The 20028-nt window shown below is 49.3% G+C and overlaps 1 protein-coding gene across 2 annotated transcripts in view; it reads left to right on the top strand.

The window, feature by feature from the left end:
• The first annotated feature begins 10811 nt into the window (after positions 1 to 10811).
• EFHD1 (EF-hand domain family member D1) overlaps positions 10812 to 20028 on the top strand; it is a 51641-nt gene continuing 42424 nt past the window's right edge. The window contains exon 1 of one of the 2 annotated variants that reach the window (XM_012434185.2): positions 10812 to 11110. In XM_012434185.2, the coding sequence (XP_012289608.2) occupies positions 10827 to 11110 (284 nt within the window). In that variant the 5' untranslated portion in view covers positions 10812 to 10826. Of the gene's footprint in view, positions 11111 to 16184; positions 16330 to 20028 lie in introns of those variants that run through there. The other variant, XM_012434186.3, reaches the window with a different exon arrangement.

The following is a 20028-nucleotide window of genomic DNA, read 5'->3' as shown; positions in this document are numbered from 1 at the left end:
GGATGGTACTGTCAGGCACAGAGGGGCTTGGTTTCTTAAGAGATCATGGGGCTGCATTCCCTGAGCGTCTGCGGGGCATCTGACCTTTGAAGGAATGCTTTGCTGAGTAGCACTTTTTAAAAACAGTGTAGTCACTTTTAAAATACACTTTTATTGAGGTGTAACATCGCTCCAGCCGTTTGTTGTGGTAGAATCCAAATTTTAGTGGTGTGCCATGTTCATAGCCGAATTACTCACACAGCCAAAAGGCGGAAACCTCCCAAGTATCTGTCGATGAATGGAGAAATGCACCATGGTGTACAGAGAAAGCGCAGTATTATTGAGCCTTCCAGAGGGAGGAAATCCTGAACCTTGAGGACATTATGGTCAGTGAAATAAGCCAGTCACAAAAAGACAAACACTGCCTGATGCACGTTTTATTTTATTTTTTTAGATGGAGACTTGTTCTGTCGCCCAGGCTGGAGTGCAGTGGCATGATCTTGGCTCACTGCGACCTCCACCTCCTGAGTTCAAGCAATTCTCCTGTCTCAGCCTCCCAAGTAGCTGAGGCTACAGGCACTCGCCACCATCCCCAGCTAATTTTTGTATTTTTAGTAGACACGGGGTTTCTCCATGTTGGTCAGGCTGGTCTTGAACTCCTGACCTCAAGTGATCCGCCCACTTCAGCCTCTCAAAGTGCTGGGATTACAGGAGTGAGCTACCGTGCCTGGCCACGTGATGCCACTTATACGAGGTCCCTAGAGGAGTCAAATTCAGAGAGACAGAATGGTGGGGCCAGGTGCTGTGGCTCATGCCTGTAATCCCAGCACTTTGGTAGGCTGAGGCAGGTGGATCACCTGAGGTCAGGAGTTCAAGACCAGCCTGACCAACATTGAGAAACCCCATCTTTACTAAAAATACAAAAAATTAGCTGGGTGTGGTGGTACATGCCTGTAATCCCAACTACTTGGGAGGCTGAGGCAGGAGAATTGCTTGAACCCAGGAGGCGGAGGTTACAGTAAGCCGACATTGTGCTACTGCACTCCAGCCTGGGTGGCAGAGCAAGACTCTGTCTAAAAAAAAAGAATATATTTTAAAAACACTTATAACTCAACAGTAAAAAGATAAATAAACCAATTTTAAAATGGACAGGGGATTTGAACAGACATTATTCCAAAGAAGATATACAAATAGCTAATAAGCACAGGAAAAGCTGCTCAGCGTTATCAGTCACTAAGGAAATACCTGCAGCTGGGTGTGGTGGCTCGTGCCTGTAATCCCAGCACTTTGGGAGGCCAAGGCAGCTGATCACCTGAGTCCATGAGTTTGAGACTAGCTTGAGCAACATGGTGAGACGCCATCTCTACTAAAAATATAAAAATTAACTGGGTGTGGTTGCATGTTCCTTGTAGTCCCAGCTACCCTGGAGGCTGAGGTAAGAGGATTGCTTGAGTCTAGGAGGTAGAGGCTGCAGTGAGCTGTGATCACACCACTGCCCTCCAGCCTGGGTGACAGCAAGACCCTGTCTCAAAAATAAGATAAAATAAAAAGGGAAATACACACTACAACTTCAATGCACCTCAAAAACATTGTGAAGAATGAAAGAAGCCAGAAACAAAGGTCACATATTGTATAATTCTTTTGATATGAAGTAACCAGAATGGCCAGGCATGGTAGCTCATGCCTGTAATTCCAGCACTTTGGGAGGCCGAGGTGGGCAGATCACCTGAGGTCAGGAGTTTGAGACCAGCCTGACCAACATGGTGAAACCCCATCTCTACTAAAAATACAAAAAAAAAAAAAAAATTAGCCAGTCATGGTGGCAGAAGCCTGTAATCCCAGCTACTCAGGAGGCTGAGGCAGGAGAATCACTTAAACTAGGGAGACAGAGGTTTTGGTGAGCCAAGATCATGCCATTGCACTCCAGCCTGGGCAACAAGAGCGAAACTCCATCTCAAAAAAATGTATATAAAAATAAAATAAAGAATAAGAACCAGAATGGGCAAAATTGTAAAGAAAGAAAAGCAGATTGTTTGTTGCCAGGGGATGGGAGGAGGGGGAAATGAAGAGTGATTTCTTTTTTTTTTTTTTTTTTTGAGATGGAGTCTCGTTCTCTCGCAGGCTGGAGTGCAGTGGTGCAATCTCAGCCCACTGCAAACTCCACCTTCCGGGTTTAAGCAATATCTCCTGCCTCAGCCTCCTGAGTAGCTGGGATTACGGGCACCCACCACCACGCCCAGCTAATTTTGTAATTTTAGTAGAGATGGGGTTTTGCCACATTGGCCAGGCTGGTCACGAACTCCTGACCTCAGGTGATCCACCTACCTTGGCCTCCCAAAGTGCTGGATTACAGGTGTGAGCCACCGCGCCCAGCCCAGTTGGTATTTCTATTGCACATCTGGGGAAATTGAAGTTCAAAGAAGTTAAGTAACTTACTCCAAGTCATTTAGCCTCTGAGTGACAGAGCCAGGATTTATACGATTCCTCCCCTCACCGCACTGTGCCCATGACAGAGGGCTCCTGGTTGTGTCTGAAGGGAAGAGCCAGGATAGTTTATTATCACCAGAACTCGAAAGGTGAATTTGTCCTGTGCTGTATATAAAGCTGTCAGAGATTGTGGGGAATTAAAAGAAGTATCATCACTCCAAACTTCTTTAAGAAATGCTCCTATCAGCAGGTACCTAGCATGAGGCAAACCTTTGAACATTGGACATGACCTCTACCTCTGCAAAGGGTAGGCAGCTCTCCCCACTACCACGGAATTCCTGCTGCCCAGGACCCAGACTTGAACAATAAAAGACATCTGGGGCTGGGTGCAATCATTCATTCCTGTAATCCCAGCACTCTGGGAGGCCGAGGAGGGTGGATTACCTGAGGTCAGGAGTTCAAGCCCAGCCTGGCCAACATGGTGAAACACAGTCTCTACTAAAAATACAAAAAATTAGTTGGGCATCATGGCAGGCACCTGTAATCCCAGCTACTCAGGAAGCTGAGGCAAGATAGTTGCTTGAACCCAGGAGGCAGAGGTTGCAGCGAGCTGAGATGGCACCACTGCACTCCAGCCTGGGCAATGAGAGCGAAGCTCTGTCTGTGGGGTCGGGGGAGACATCTGGGAACTGGGACCAGTGGGTTTTATTTGTTTAGACCCCAGGTCTAGCATCCCTGGAGCCTGGCTTGGATTTGTGTGAATCTGAACACCTTGGTGGGAAGGGAGGGAGTAACGAGGGGGCAGATTTCGGGAAGAGAAGTAGTGGAGGCCGAGACAAAGCCTGTGCAGAGCTCCTCCGAGCAGGCCGTCCTCCCCAGCGAGGCTTGCAGGAGAGGCGCAGCTGCTCGGGTTTGCCTTCTGGGCCTGAGCTATTCCACGAGGTAGCCACCAGCTGCAGGTGGCTATCAGGTGCTTGAAATGTGGCCAGTCTGATTGAGCTGGGCAGCAAGTATAAAATACACCCTACATTTCAAAACCTTGGCATGAAATAAAGTAATGTAAAATATCTCATTAATATTTTTATACTGATTCCATGTTGAGATGATGTTGGACATATATTGGATTAAATGAAATATGTTATTAAAATTAATTTTGCCTCTTTTACTTTTCTTCTTTTACTTTTAAAAACATGTGGCCACTAGAAAATTTTTATCTTCTTGTCTTTTTTTTTTTTTTTTGAGACAGAGCTCTGTCGCCAGGCCAGAATAGTGTAGTGGTGCAATCTCGGCTCACTGGAACCTCTGCCTCCGTCCCGGGTTCAAATGACTCTCCTGCCTCAACTTCCTGAGTAACTGGGACTATGGGCAGGTGCACGCCACCACATCCAGCTAATTTTTGTATTTTTAGTAGAGATGGGGTTTCACCATGTTGGCCACGATGGTCTCAATCTCTTGACCTCGTGATTTGCCCGCCTCGGCCTCCCAAAGTGCTGGGATTACAGGCGTAAGCCACCATGCCTGGCCCTTATTTTATTTTCATATTTATATTTTTTTGAGATAGGGTCTTGCTCTGTCACCCAGGCTGGAATGCAGTGGCACAATGAGGGGTCACTGCAGCCTCGACCTCCTGGGCTCAAGCGATCCTCCCACTTCAGCTTCCCAAGTAGTTGGGACTACAAGTGTGTGCCATCACACCCAGCTAATTTTTTATTTTTTGTAGAGATGGGGTCTCACTATGTTGCCCAGGCTTGTCTCAAACTCCTAAACTCAATCCATCCTCCCACTTCAGCCTCCCAAAGTGCTGGGATTAGAGGTGTCAGCCACGGCACCTGGCCTAGGAAATTTTCTATTCAAAATTACAAATGAAATTGCTAATTCTGAGGCTGGCTGTGGTGGCTCATGCCTGTAATCCCAGCACTTCGGGAGGCCGAGGCAGCCAGATCACTTGAGGTCAGGATTTTTGAGCCCAGCCAGCATGGTGAAATCCCATCTCTATTAAAAATACAAAAATTAGCTGGGCATGGTGGTGGGTGCCTGTAATTCCAGCTACTTGGGAGGCTGAGGCAGGAGAATCACTTGAACCCTGCAGACAGAGATCATGTCATTGCACTGCAGCCTGGGTGACAGAGAGAGGAGGGAGGGGTAGGGAGGAGATGGGAGGGGAGGAGAGGGGAGGGGAGGGGAGGGAGGGGAGGGGAGGGGAAGGGAAGGGAGGGGATGGGAAGAGAGGGGAGGGGAGGGGAAGGGAGGGGAGGGGAAGGGAGGGAAGAGAGGGGAGGGGAGGGGAAGGGAGGGGAGGGGAGGGGAAGGGAGGATGTATGGTCAAAGATCTTAAATGCCCAAGACAGAGCAACAGATTTTTCTGAAACAGAGTATGTAAAGTTTGTTTATATACTTTCAGTTTCCACATTGCAACTAAACCTCAAGAAACCACCACTTGTCTGAGCTTTGGTGTCATATCAAAGAATCGCTACTGTTATCTGAAAAGCCTATTAAGTGACACCTCTCTTTCTTCAGCTATATATCCAAATGTATTTCCAGCTATCTATGGAAGGTTAGATTTTCTTCATATACTTCAAAATTGTTATATTCTTTTCTTGTTGCAAAAACAAATTGCAACAAATCAAATGCAGAAGCAGATGTGATATTCAACTATCTTCCATTAAGCCAGATGTGGAAGACATTTGCAAAAATGTAAAACAATGCCTCTCTTCTCATCAATATTGTTTTTGTTAATATGTACTGGACTATTATTATTTTTAAACTAATATTTATGGAGATATAATTCACATCATAAAACTCATCCTTTTTTTGTTTTGTTACTTTTTTGTAAAACTCATCTTTTTGAAGTGTACAATTCAGTGATTTTGGTGTATTTCCAGAGTTGTAAAATCATCACTATCTAATGTTAGAATATTTACAATTTAATGAGGCACTGCAGGAAGAAACATGGAATGAACACTGCACCAAAATGAAGTGCTTAACAATGTTTAATTTGTTTATATTTATTTATTTATTTGAGACGGAGTCTTGCTCTGTCGCCCAGGTTGGAGTGCAGTGATGTGATCTCAGCTCACTGCAACCTCCACCTCCCAGGTTCAAGTGATTCTCTTACCTAAGCCTCCTCAGTAGCTGGGATTACAGGCACCTGCCACCAAGACCAGCTAATTTTTGTGTTTTTAGTAGAGACGGGGTTTCAACATGTTGGCCAGGCTGGTCTCGAACACCTGACCTCAAACGATCAGCCTGCCTTAACCTCCCAAAATGCTGGGATTACGCACATGAGCCGCCGAACTCATCCATGACATGAAGTGCTTAAAAATGTTTATAAAAGTCAAAACCCTTTGCTCTAAACCAAATCAAAATCCTGAAATTTTGACTTGTTCAAGAAAGAAGTTGACAATCCAAAAGCAAGTGGGAGGGAGCACCTCCGGGGCGGGGGCAGCAGCCCTGAGGTTCTGTTCTTCCCTTTCCGGAATTTAGTTCATTCTGACTTCTTTGTGACTTCTTTGTGACTTGCAGGTTAGCCTTTCCCATAGGGCTCGGAGGCCTGGACTGACCCATCTGGGCTGAAAGAGAAATCTTTTCTTGTCCAGATGCCACAGAACTGGACTCAATTCTGCAGGGATTTGAGACTCAAATCTCCATTCCGACTCAATTCTGCAGGGATTTTCAGAGGGCGGGCAGGCAGATTATAATATCAAAACAATGGCCACAATTTCTCCCTGGAAAGGTAAGGGTCTGTGCTCCCTCTCCTTGAACCACGCTCCCTCGCCTTTGTCACTGCCTTCGCCAGTAGAGTTCAGCTATGTGGCTTCTGAGGCTCCATCACAAAAGGTGATACAGCTGCTACCAGACTCTCCCTCTTGGAAAGCCCACCCTTGGAACCCAGTGACCATGCTGCAAAGAGGCCACGTGTGGGTATTTCACCCAACAGCCCCAGCAAAGGGCCCAGCTGGAGCTGGCACAGATCCTGGGACACGTGACAGAGGGAGTCTGCAGGTGGTTCTTGCCACCAGCCTTGGTGCAGCCGCCTGCTTTTGATAAGTGTATTAGAGCAAAGATTTCCCCACAAAACACTGCCCAAATTGCCCATCTGTGTGTGAAATAAATGTTTGAAGCTGCTACTTTCAGGGATGGTTTGTTACACAGCAACAGAACTGAACAAGAAGCCTTGGAGTGAAAACAATGATTTGATTTTCCCTGGGAAAGGCAGAGCCTCCTTTGGCCACCCCAGAATGTTAGTGAAATAAATGAGCTCATGGGATGACACAGATAAAACATTTTCAGCTGCTCTACAGCAGAAACATCTGCCCTCCACTCTTCTCCATTGTAAACAAGAACTTCCATTTTCTGACAATAACAGTTTTATACATTCATTGTAGGAAATTCAGAGAAATTAGAATTTTAAAAAATGAAAATGAAAATTATCTGGACTCTTAGCATTTACAACTGTTAATAATTTGGCCCCTTGCTGGGCGCTGTGGCTCACGCCTGTAATCCCGGCTCTTACGGAGGCAGGAGTGGGAGGATAGCTTGAGCCCAGGCGTTCAAGACCTGCCTGGGCAATATAACGAGACCCCGTTCTCCACAAAAAGGCAAAAAACAAAAAGACAAATAATTTGGCCCCTTTCGTTTTTTTTTTTTCCATACATAGACTTTTATTTTACAAAACATGCGTCATGTTTTATAAGATGGATGTTGGGCCATCATTCACCAGGCATGTGTTTTGTTTGCTTGTTTGTTTGAGACAGGGTCTCTGTCACTCAGGCTGGAGTGCAATGGCTCCATCTCTGCTCACTGTAATTTCTGCCTCCCGGGTTCAAGCAGTTCTCCCACCTCCGGCTCCCAGGTAGCTGGGACTACAGGTACATATGCCACCACACCCAGCTAATTTTTGTGTTTTTAGTAGAGGTGGGGTTTCACCATGTTGCCCAGGCTCGTTCTGAACTCTTGACCTCAAGTGATCCGCCCACCTCAGTCTCCCAAAGTGCTGGGATTACAGGTGTGAGCCACCACGCCCGCCCACCAAGCATGTTGAAGTCTTTGTCAGGTGCCTGACTGGACACTGGGGAAGAGGAGAAGGAGAACCGGCTTTGAGCTGTGGCCGTAACTGTGACCACTTGGTATGGTAACACTTCATTCCGAGGGGTGGCCAGGTGTTGCCTGGTGAATACCGTGGACATCTGCTATTTTTCTTCAGGGGCGGGACACAGCTCAGAGGACGTTCTATCTGGGCTGGGTGCCTGCTGGATACAGCCCCCAGTCTTTGCCCATTGCAAGTGATGTGCCTTTTGAGAGGCACCAGGTGACTGCTCACATTATGCAAGTGGATTATCCAAAAGCGCTCCGTCATTTGGAAACACTTCAACGAAAAGTGAAATTTTGTTCATAATCCGCTCTCATTAATTTCAGAATTTTCAAGGCTGGGCACTGTGGCTCTCCCCCATAATCCCAGCACTTTGGGAGACCGAGGCAAATAGGATCGATTGAGTCCAGGAGTTCAAGACCTGCCTGGGCAACATACAGAGAAAAAGTCATTTTTAATTTAAAAAATCTTTTCAACATTATATTCATAAATAAAAAGAGCTATTAGATTTTTTAACATGAACTGTTGTAAATTTCGGCATGTAAAAAATTGTATTACCAGCTGGGTGTGGTGGCTCATGCCTGTAACTCTAGCACTTTGGGAGGGCAAGACAGGTGAATTGCTTGAGGCCAGGAGTTCAAAACCAGCCTGCCCAACATGGTGAAATCCTGTCTCTACTAAAAATACAAAAAATTAGCTGGGCATGGTAGTGGGTGCCTGTAATCCCAGCTACTCGGGAGGCTGAGGCAAGAGAACTGCTGGAACCTGAGAGGTGGAGGTTGCAGTGAGCCGAGATGGTGCCACTGCTTTCCAGCCTGGGCAACAAGAGTGAAACTCTGTCTAAAAAAAATAAAATTGTATTACCTACTCATGCAAGGTTCCCCCCTCCCCCTCCCCCTCCCCCTCTCCCATCCCGTCCCCTTCTCTCTCTCTTTCAGACAGGGTCTTAGTCTTATCGACCAGGCTAGAATGCAGTAGCATGATCATGGCTCACTGCAGCCTCTACCACCTGGGTTCAAGTGATCCCACATAGCTGGGACTACAGGTGCACACTACCACCACACCCGGCTACCTTTTTTTTTTTTTTTTTTTTTGTAGATAAGGTTTTGCCATGTTGCCCAAGCTGGTCTTGAACCCCTGGGCTCAAGTGATGCACCTGCCTCTGCCTCCCAAAGTGCTGGGATTACAGGCATGAGCCACCAAGCAGAGCCCCAAAGTTTCTTGTTGATGGAGCCTGTTAAGAATTTTGAACTTTTCTTTTTTGAGGAGAGCTCAATGCAATATGAAAATTTTTTTTTAAAAAAAAGCAAAACTGGCAGGGTGCAGTGGCTCATGCCTGTAATCCCAGCACTTTGGGAGGCCAAGGCAGGAGGATCACCTGAGGCCAGGAGTTCAAGACCAGCCTGGCCAACATGGTGAAATCCTACTAAAAATACAAAAAATTAGCCAGGTGTGGTGATGGGCGCCTATAATCCCAGCTACTCAGCAGACTGAGGCAGGAGAATCACTTGAACCCAGGAGGCGGAGGCTGCAGTGAGCCGATATCGTGCCATTGCACTCCAGCCTGGGCAACAAGAGTGAATTCCATCTCAAAAAAAAAAGAAAAAGAAAAAGAAAAGAAAAAAAGAACAAAATGTATTTAGAATATAAATTTAAAAAAATTTTTATTACAAAAAAATTTTGAACATTTTTTCTCTGAAAACTGTCACATAAAGTGATCAAAACAGATGTAACAACAAAGCCAGTCTCCAGGTCACCACCGCCAGGTCGGGAAGTGTAGCACCCTGTGATGTATTTGCAGCGTTCTCCAATTGCTACTGCATGTGTAAAACCTGTATTCTCAGTACCAAGTCCAGTTGTTTAGTAGGAATGTTAAATATTTTTATACTTTTATTTTAAAAACATGTTTTCCTTTATAACTTTTTAAAAGTAATATTTTAATCCAGGTCCCCCGCATGTCCTGCACTCGCATGGCAAAGGCTGGTCCCTGGGTCTCAGAAGACTACAGTGCAGCGGGGTCACTGACCCGGCCCTCCCCCCTTCACCAGCCCACGCTGGGTCAGAGCAGCGTCGTCCTTAAGCGGGGACAGACCCGTGTTTACAAGATTCTCAACGCTTGGCTGATGTAACAGTGGCATCAGCCTTCCTTGGGGAGAATGAAGACTGTGTTTTTACCCTCTTGTTAAAAATGCTCATTTAATTTTCAAGCTTCTTTTCCTTCTTTCCATTATTTTTCTTCTTCCTTCCGCCCGTCTCCCTCCTCCTCCTCCTTCTTCTTGTTTTTAAAGCCAGGGATTCGTTCTGTGGCCTAGGCTGGAGCGCAGTGGACTGACCCATGGCTCACTGCAGCCTCTACCTCCAGAGCTCAAGCCATCCTCCTTCCTCAGCCTCCTGAGTAGCTGGGTCTAAAGGGGAGCGTCACCACACCTGGCTGATTTTTTTAAAAGTTTTTTTTGTAGAGACGGTTTAACTATGTTGCCTAGTCTGGTCTCGAACTCCTGGGCTTAAAAGATCCCGCCACCTTGGCCTCCCAAGTGTTGAGATTGCGGGTGCGAGCCCCCGCGCCGAGTTTCTTCTCTTTCTCACGTGTTTCACGCAAAAAAGCCCGAGCCCTGAAGCTGCGCTGGTCTCCTGCCTCCAGGGGAAACGGGAGTTTATTTCTGCTTGCTCACTCTCCTTCTTTTTTGTTTGCTTATTTGTTTTTAGTATTTTTAGTATGTTTTGGAAACATTTCGTTTCAATGACTGTTTGAAAATCAGCTCCCCCGCCCCGCGCTCCGGGCGGGCGCCTCCCACTCCCCAGCCCGGGGAGGGTGGGCACCACTCCCAGACGCGGGGACGCGTGGGTGTCGCTCGGGGGCGCTCGCCTCCCCCACCCAGCCTGCCCCGGGCCGCGAGCGCTTCCAGTTGGGTCACTTCTGAGGGACGAGAAAAGAACCGCTTGAACAGTCGGGACACTTTTTCCAGTTACGGTTTTTCCGGGAGCGGACGGGGCAGTGAGGTCGGAGCGGATCCGAGGGTCCCTGCCTGGTCCCGCGGGGCGGCGAGCCTCCAGCCCTGAGCAGCGGGGAGAGGAAGCAGGTCGGGGTCTCAGGGACGCGCAGACACCGGCGGCCTCCTCCCTCCAGGCTGGCGGTCCCCGAGCCCCGGCGCCTCCTTAAAGCCGTGGCTCCGCCCCGCCCGCCCGTCCGCAGTCCCTCCCAACCGCCGGGTCCCCGCCGCCTCGGCTGAGTGGGGTAAAGCCTCAGCTCCTCTGCGAGGAGCGCGCCACCCGCCAGCTCCCTGCGCCCCGTCCCGAGTCCCCTCGTCCCCGTGTCCTGCAGTCCGTCGCCATGGCCAGCGAGGAGCTGGCGCGCAAGCTGGAGCGCCGACTGAGGCGGGAGGAGGCCGAGGAGGGCAGCCCCCTGACGGCTCCCCTCGGCGCCCCAGCCCCGCAGCCCCCCGCCCGCCCACCCACGGCCAGCGCCGACGCGGAGCTGAGCGCCCAGCTGAGCCGGCGGCTGGACATCAACGAGGGCGCCGCGCGGCCCCGGCGCTGCAGGGTCTTCAACCCCTACACGGAGTTCCCGGAGTTCAGCCGCCGCCTCATCAAGGACCTGGAGAGCATGTTCAAACTGTGAGCTCCCGCCGCGCGCCCTTCGCCCGCGGGACCAAGGAGGGAGCGGGAGGGCTTTCTGACCCGAAGTCCCGGGCCCCGCTTGGGCGGGGAGGTGATGCAGGAGTCCCGGGGTGCAGGTAGCATTTGGCCCAACGCAGCCGGGTCTGGCGCGCTCTGGTCTGTCTCCGCGAGGTGGGGGGACGGGGTCTGGGGGTGGGGACACCGGGAGCAGGAGCCGCGGCTCTCCGGGACCGAGCCCAAAAGTTCTTGGCGGCCGCTGGACCAGAGTTCCGGGTCCCCTAACTCCGACCGCTGGTCCCGCCCCCTCTACCAGCGGGTCCCGAGATTTGCTCCGAACGCAACTTCTAAGAAAGGGAGCAGTCGTCGCGCCTCACCTGCCAGCTTTCACGTATCCCTCAAGGGAAAAATTAGCCCCTGTTGGCCTTTTATCTTTTAAAACAAAAGGGGAAAGTTAATCCTTGGCTGCCGCTCGGGGTCAGATGTAGAGCGGAGGTAAACTCGCTGTAAGAGATTCAGGACGTTTCTGGGGCGAGCGCTGCCCGGCAGCCTCCTGGGGGTGTCATGGGAACCGAACTTGGCCGCTGCCACCTGTCCGGCGGGGGCTTGTCCCGTCCTGCTCTGTGAGCCCCATTGCGCAGGGAGCCGCCCACCTGGGGAGCCACTGAGTGAGAGGCAGGCGATAGAGAACCACTAGTCTGCATCGTCGCCTGGAACCTCCCTGGACCTCAGTTTCCTCATCTGGAGAGTGGGAGCTGTAACGGTCCCTGCCTTTTAAGGCCAAAAAATATTATGTACCCCGTAAGCTCTTAACCGAGCTATTAATATTATTTCCAGAATTGGGCCAAGACCGGAAAAATGCCTGGGGGAGCTGAGGCGGCCGGCCAGGTCATGCTTGGGCGTTTTTAAAAGCGCTTGGAATGTGTTTGCCCTCCGTGTGGAGGTTCTATTTAAAGGCGCTGTGGCTGGCGTTGCGTCGCCTGAGCCTCTGCTGCCCCTGCACGGGGGTCTGCAGAGCCGGCACCTGGGAGCCTCCGCCTCCTCTGCTTCCCTGGCACCCTGGTTTCTTTGTCTGGCTTCCAGGCACTGATCTGTCGTGTTTTCTGGGTCCAGTTTGGGCAATTCAGGAAGGCCGAGTCGAGTTAAAGAATGCAGCTGGGGGCCGGGCGCCGTGGCTTGGCTCACGCCTGTAATCCCAGCACTCTGGGAGGCCGAGGCGGGCGGATTGCCTGAGCTGAGGAGTTCGCGACCAGCCTGGGCAACACGGTGAAACCCCGTCTCCACCAAAAATACAAAAAAATTATCCGGGCTTGGCGGCGTGCGACAGTAGGCCCAGCTACTTGGAAGGCTGAGGCCGGAGAATTGCTTGAACCCGGGAGACGGAGGAGGTTGCAGTGAGCCGAGATCATGCCACTGCACTCCAGCCTGGACAACAGAGGGAGTCTCGGTCTTAAAAAAAAAAAAAAAAAAAGAATGCGGCTAGGGCTAAAATGGAAAAGCAATGGGTGAGGCAAGGCTTATTTGGAGTCCCTTTGATTACTCTGGGGTAACGCCTTTCATGGGAAGACTACCTTGGCTGGGCTGCTCCCAGGTCCCACCAGTTCCTCCCAGTCCAGCTGGATTCAGGGCATCTTGGGGACCGACCTTTATCTTCAAGTTGTCTTGGGGTCACTCAGGCTTCTTTTGTTTTTCCTGCAAAACAATCTTTGGAAATATCAACTTGTTAGTCGGCTACCTAAGGGTAATAAAAAGAGTCCATATGCTCAGAGGGCCTTGGGAGGTGAAGCAAGGTGGCATCTGTGAGCAAGCTGGTACTGGACCAGGGTCAAGCAAAGGGGAGCCGGGCACAGTGGCCGATGGCTGTAATCCCAGCACTTTGGGAGACTGAGGCAGGAGGATCACCTGAGGTGAGGAGTTCGAGATCAGACCAGTCAAAATGATGAAACCCCCATCTCTACTAAAAATACAAGAATTAACCCAGAGTGGTGTCATGTGCCTGTAGTCGCAGCTGCTCGGGAGGCTGAGGTGGGAGAATTGCTTGAACCAGGGAGGCAGAAGTTGCAGTGAGCCGAGATCATGCCATTGCACTCCAGCCTGGATGACAGAGTGAGATTCTGTCTCAAAGGAAAAAAAAAGGCTAAAGGGAAGGCAGGATGTGGCCTGGGATCCCGGCTGGGCTGACAGTCCAACTAGTACTTGTATTTCTTTCTAGGTTGAGTTTTCTGTCACTTGCAACCAAAATTGGCATAAACAAAAGGGGAATAACTTGGCTGATGAAACCAAAAAGCCATCACTAGCTTCAGGTATGGCTGGATCTAGGAGCTTAGGTGCTGCCATCAGTGCTTAGTTTCTCTTTTTGTTGAGCTAGTTTCTGTGTTGTCCCTATTCTCAGATGGCTCATTCTTGGTGGTGGTGGTGTGGCCACAACAGCTTAAATGAATAACGTAAGAATGTTTAAAACCCTAAAGAAAACGTAACACACCAATTTGTTTTCTGTTGGATTACCTTCCAGATTTTACTCATTGTGGCAGCAGTCTGTGAGGCTGTGAAGAGCGAGCTTCCGGGTTCAAACCCCAGCCCCACCACTTGCCACCTGGAAGGTTCCTTAAAAGCTTCCTGCCACCTGGGCAGCTTACTTAAAAGCTCTGTGCCATCAGTTTTCCCTTCTGTCAAATGGGAAAGCACAGGACCTGCCATGAGGGGTTATTGTAGGGCTTAAATTAATTCATGTATGTGATGTATTTAGCTCCGTGTTTTGGCCTATGGTGAAGGCCCGGTGGATTTTAGCCACTAAGCTTTAGATTATCACATATCTGTAATTTGGGTAAATGTGCACATTTTATGTTGTCCTTTTTTATTTAATAATTTACTTTGCTGAGTCCACTTTATCCTTTGAAGCTGACTTAGCCCACAGTTTGAGCTGTGGTGTGGCAACCTGGCCTCTGGGTGAATTCCGGGTCCCTGCGGGACTGTGTGCTTTTGCCCTTCGGGTTCTGTGGAAGGAACTCATTAGCTCCTCTGCTGCTGGGTGAGGATGTTTCTTTCTTAGAGCTGCCTGAATAAAATGCCACAAACTGAGTAGCATAAAACAACAGCAGTGTATCCTCTCATAGTGCTGGAAACCAGAAGTCTGCCAAGTCTGAAACCAAGGTGTCAGCAGGCTGTGCTTCCTGGGAGTCTCCAGCGAAGACTCCTTCTGTGCCTGTCTCCTGGCTTCTGGTGGTTGCCAAAATTTTGGGTATTCCTTGTGGTATGGACGCATCACCCCAATCGCTGCCACCCTGGGCACCTGGTGCCCTCTCTGTGTGCTTCTGTGTCTTCACATGGACTTCTTATAAGGATACCAGTCACTGGATTTAGGACCCACCAAATCCAGTGTGACCTCTTCTTAATTTAACTTTTACATCTGCAAAGAGCCTATTTCCTGATAAGGTCACATTCTGATGTTCTGGGTAGACATGAATTTCCGGGGCGGGGGACAGGGTGTGGAGGGGGGTTCTGTTCAGCTCAGTGCAGGGAATGAGAAGAGCTGCCCGGAGCTTGAGCACCATCTCTGGAGCCTCTTCCGAGGAAGCTCTAGGATTTAGAGAGGTCAGAATCTCAGATTTATCCAAAGCAAGTATGACTCCCACCCCCATCAGACAAAGGATGCCTTCCCAAAGCACCACCCTAATTCAAGTCGATTCACCACCCAACTGTAAAACAAAACCGGCCAGGCATGGTAGCTCATGCCTTTAATCCCAGCACTCTGGGAGGCCGAAGTGGGTGGATCACCTGAGGTCATAAGTTTGAGACCAGCCTGGCCAACATGGTGAAACCTCATCTCTACTAAAAATACAAAATTAGCTGGGCTTGGTGGCAGGTGCCTGTAATCTCAGCTACTTGGGAAGCTGAGGCAGGAGAATCACTTGAACCTGGGAGGCAGAGGTTGCAGTGAGCCGAGATCGTGCCATTGCACTCCAGCCTCGGCAACAAGAGTGAAACTTTGTCTCAAAAAAACGAAACACAAAATCAACAGAACCCACACAACACCCCCCTTCATGCCAGAAACACACCTATTTTCAGCAAGAATTTCACTTTTGGCCAGGCACAGTGGCTCACACCTATAATCCCAGCACTTTGGGAGGCCGAGGTGGGTGGATCACCTGAAGTTGGCAGTTCGAGACCAGCCTGACTAATATGGAGAAATGCCATCTCTACTAAAAATACAAAAAGTTAGCCGGGCATGGTGGTGCATGCCTGTAATCCCAGCTACTTGGGAGGCTGAGGCAGGGGAATTGCTTGAACCTGGGAGGCAGAGGTTGCAGCGAGCCGAGATTGTGCCACTGTGCTCTAGCCTGGGTAACAAGAGTGAAACTCCACCTCAAAAAAAAAGAATTTCACTTTTAAGCAGTTTCTAGAGTCACGTTCTGATGTCACCTTAGTTCATCAGGCCCCTTGCAGTGTGTGACCTGATTAGACCAGTACAAAGTACACCCATTCTTTTTGTTTGGGGCTGGAAAGATCCATACAGATACTGGGAGACGTGCCTTGATCATTTAAATTTGATTTTCCTATTTAAAAGTATTTGGCTTAGGGATTCCTTACATTTTCAAGGCTTAAAAAAACTGGATCCTTCCCAGCCTCTGAGCTTGTTGGGTTCTTGGAGTGGTGTCGTTTCTCTTTGTGTGCTTAGGACCTAGCACAAATGAGCCTGGTTCCTAAACGGTGTGTTGTAGAAGAAAGAGGTTTTCTAATGAGTGTGGGAAGCCAGAGGCATCATCAGCCCGGCCAGAGAAAGTTCCCTCTCCATTTCCAAGCCTGTTACTGGATAGCCTGAGCCAAGAGAATAGTGGCCTGATTTTAAAAGAAGAATGAGAAGGCCCAGAAGAAACTGACTCTACGGTGTGTATCCGTGGCTGTAACGTGAGCTGGTGGAGCACTCGAGGTTAGACAGGAAATTTTAATTATCCTGGACTTATCTAGAGGCCTCTTTCAAAGGGAGGCAATGAGAGCAGCCGCTTAAAGGCAGGACCTCAATGCAACATCTTAAAATGCAGCTGTGAGGTTTTTGCAGCTTACTAAAAGCTTGTGTTTCAATTCCCCGAAGAGAGGGTGGGAAGAGAACGTTTGGCTACGGGAAAGCTGTCTTTTTCTTAAGAATCTGAAACAGTGATGTCACAGATGTCCTGCCAAAGCCAGAGTCCTGCATTATCAAGATGCCAGAGAAACCCAAAAAGGTGAGGCTGTCGTGGAATTCTTCATTTCTCATCCCCTCTCTCTCCCAGTTTCTTTTTCTCCTCCTTAGTCTCGTCTCTAAAGGAGGGAGAAACGGGTATAGGCTTGGAAGCCTGGGAATTTGCCAAAGAAGTGAAGTGAGCCCTCTTGGGGCAGTTTACTGGGGAGGTGGAGGCGAGGCTGCCTGCATACTGGCATCCTAACCTTTGGAGTGAATTGACTCTAAAAATGGGAAAGATGGATGGAAATAAAAGGAAGAAGTTAAGCACTTTCTTCTTCCTTGGGGAAAGGCAAGAGGTACCGACCTGTCCTGGCTGTCGCTTCAGTCAACAGTGATCACCTTAGATGTGAAATGTTCTCAGCTGCTCTGGAGTTGGCACATTTGACAATTTCGAATTGGGGGGTGGGGTAAGAGGACCTCGGCTTGTCTGAATTCTGGAGGATGGCCTTAGGTCAGCCTTCTGTTTTGGGGTCCTAGTCTCTGGCAGAAAGACCCCATGACTTGGAACTGTGTCTCAGACCGGTTTAAGTACTGGCTGCTTTTACTTGCCAGCACGCGTGATTAACCCATGTAGGAGGAGCTGGAAGGAGCTTCTACAGTTGCTGGTGGGTTTATCTTTGTAGGGAGTTCCTTCCTCCTCCTCGTTCCTCACTCCCCACCTCCCTCTCTCTTGGACGTCTCTTCCACTATCCTCATTACAGAGCCATCGAATTTTATGAGAATTTGAAGTCGAGTGATGAAAATTTTATAAAGTCTTACATTATATAAAAAAGAGAAAAGTCCTTTCCCCCTTCTTCACTACAAGATTAATTAAGAAGTGCCTGATTTCAAAGCTGTAAGGTTCTTTTCTCAAGATAGGGTCTCGCCATGTTCCTAGACTGGTCTCTAACTCCTAGGCTCATAGGCATGGGCCACTGTGCCTGGCCACTGTGCTTCTCTCTCTCTCTTTTTTTTTTTTTTTGAGATGGAATCTCACTCTGTCGCCAGGCTGGAGTGCAGTGGCGCAATCTCGGCTCACTGCAACCTCCGCCTCCCCTGTTCAAGTGATTCTCCTGCCTCAGCCTCCCAAGTAGCTGGGACTACAGGTGCGTGCCCCCATGCCCAGCTAATTTTTGTATTTTTAGTACAAATTGGGATTACAGACGTGAGCCACTGCGCCCGGCCTCTCTCTTTTTTTTAAATGTTGTTGCATACCAACCAGACTCTTAACTTTATACCCTCAGCTCTGCGGTACCCCCTGGACCAACTAGTAAACAGGAATACTTCTTCCACTGACCTGCAGAGGGTTTGATTGGCGTGGGACTATGTTCTGCATCTTGCTCCATTTCAACCCCTACCTCCTGGGCTCAAGTTATCCTCCTGCCTCAGCCTCCTGAGTAGCTGGGACTACAGGCACGCACCACCATGCCTGGCTAATTTTATATTTTTATAATTTTATATTTTATATAATTATATAATTTTAAATAATTTTATATTTTTTGTAGAGATGGGGTTTCACCATATTGCCCAGGCTGGTCTCTAACTCCTGGGCTTGAGTGATCCGCCTGCCTCGGCCTCTCAAAGGTTGCAGGCATGAGCCACTGTACCTGGCCACGATTGGAGTTACTGAGAAATGGAACGGAAGGTCTTGCAAGGTGGTGAGCTCTGTTCTCTGGAGTTTCATTGGAAGGGAGGTGGTCTGGCTCCCTGGCGTGAGAGGCTTGCAGTTAGAAATGGCCGAAAGCTTAGGGAGGCTGGGAGATGGGCTAGATGGCTTTCAAGTTTCCTTCTAGGCCATGGGTGGGCAAACTTGTTCTGCAAAGGGCCGGATAGTCAATCTGTTTGGCTTTGGGCCCTGAGGTTTCTGTTGTCCCTCTGCAGCCGGCCATTGTGATAGGAAAGCAGCCACAGGCAATATGCAAATAGATTGGCATGGCTGTGTTCAAGTAACACCTGGTGAGCGTGATTTGGCCTGCAGGCCATAGTTAGCCAGTCCCCGTGCTAGGCAGCCGCTTTAGACTCTTGAATCCGGAGCTGGGTCTCACTTGTCCCATTTCTCACTTCTTGGCCTTTCCTCCCATCAGTGGCCTCAGGTCCAGAGGAGACACAGTGGAAGCCTCGTGTCCCCCCAGTTGGGTAGGCAGCATAGTGAGGCCTGGGTTCTAGGAACCCAGAGCTGCTTCTGGAAGATTAGCACTGGAGCAGGAGCAGGAGCTGCATCTTCTGCGGCAAGGAGGCCTGGCAGCTGGCACAGGCAGCTGGCCCTGGGGTAATACCCCCACCCTGGGAAGGGTTGCCTTCCTATGGCTTCCCCTAAGAGGCAGTCCACAGTGTGTTTGAACTTTAAAACTCCTGATGAAAAAGACAAATGAGGCTGGGAGCAGTGGTTCATGCCTGTAATCCCAGCACTTTGGGAGGCCAAGGCAGGCAGATCACAAGGTCAGGAGCTCGAGACCAGCCTGGCCAACATGATGAGAGCCTGTCTCTACTAAAATACAAAAATTAGCAGGGCGTGGTGGCAGGCACCTGTAATCCCAGCTACTTGGGAGGCTGAAAATCGCTTGAACCCGGAGGCAGAGGTCGCAGTGAGCCAAGATTGTGCCACTGCACTCCAGCCTGAGTGACAGAGTAAGGCTTGTCTCAAAAAAAAAAAAAAAAAGACAAATGAAAAACAAAAGCTAATTAGCCTTGCATGTCTGCTTACTTGAGCCGTGTAGTAGAAGAAGGAGTCTTCGAAGTCTCAGCAATTGTGTGTGGAACTGCACTCTCACACCTGCTGGGAGGCCTTGCTTCTCAAAGAGGTGTATGGGTGTATGGCTCCTCTCCCCAGAAAAATTTGATATCTACTGGTTTGGAGGGAACTGGGAGATAAGGATCTTATGACTTAAGGAAAATTTATTTTTTGTTATAAAATTATAATGTTCCCCATTAAAATTTCCTTTAAAACAATAAAGATCTGGCCAGGGGTAGTGGCTCACGCCTATAATCCCAGCACTTTGGAAGGTCGAGGTGGGTGGATCACCTAAGGTCAGGAGTTGGAGACCAGCTTGACCAATATGGTGAAACCCCATCTCTACTAAAAATATAAAAATTAGTGGGGCATGGTGGTGGCAGGTGCCTGTAGTCTCAGCTACTTGGGAGACTGAGACAGAAGAATTGCTTGAACTGGGGAGGAGGAGGTTGTAGTGAGCCGAGATTGTGCCACTGCACTCCAGCCTGGGTGACAGAGCGAGATTCCGTCTTAAAAAAAGAAAAGAAAAGAGGCCGGGCATGGTGTCCCACACCTGTAATCCTAGCACTTTGGGAGACTGAGGCGGGTGGATCACCTGAGGTCAGGAGTTTGAGACCAGCCTGACCAGTATGGTGAAACTCCGTCTTGAGAAAAAAAAAACAGTAAGGATCTTTAGGGAGCAGAGAGTGGAAGCCATTGCTGTTCTGTTCCTGAGGGCCACCTCCAGCTGGTTGGGTGCATGTTCTTACACAAGACTGTTGAGACGATCTACGCTGTTCTGCCCGTATTACTTGGGAGGCCTTTGGCTCAAGTGATGGAAAACTCTGCCCCAAACTCACTAATGAATAAAGAAATGGATCATCTCATGTATGAGGGAGTCCAGAGGACAAGGGTGGCCCTGGGGCAATGGTTGGTTGCTGCTGTCATCCAGGACTTAGGTTTCGTCCTCTGCCTTCCACCACCCTCTGTGCTGGCGTCACTACCAAGTCG

Source organism: Aotus nancymaae, unplaced genomic scaffold (assembly GCF_030222135.1).
Source record: "Aotus nancymaae isolate 86718 unplaced genomic scaffold, 86718_ANA_hifiasm-v0.15.2.pri h1tg000008l, whole genome shotgun sequence".
In the NCBI taxonomy this organism is placed as follows: Eukaryota; Metazoa; Chordata; class Mammalia; order Primates; family Aotidae; genus Aotus; species Aotus nancymaae.
The sequence above is the reverse complement of the archived record's forward strand: the minus strand, read 5'-3'. Positions and strand labels throughout refer to the sequence as shown.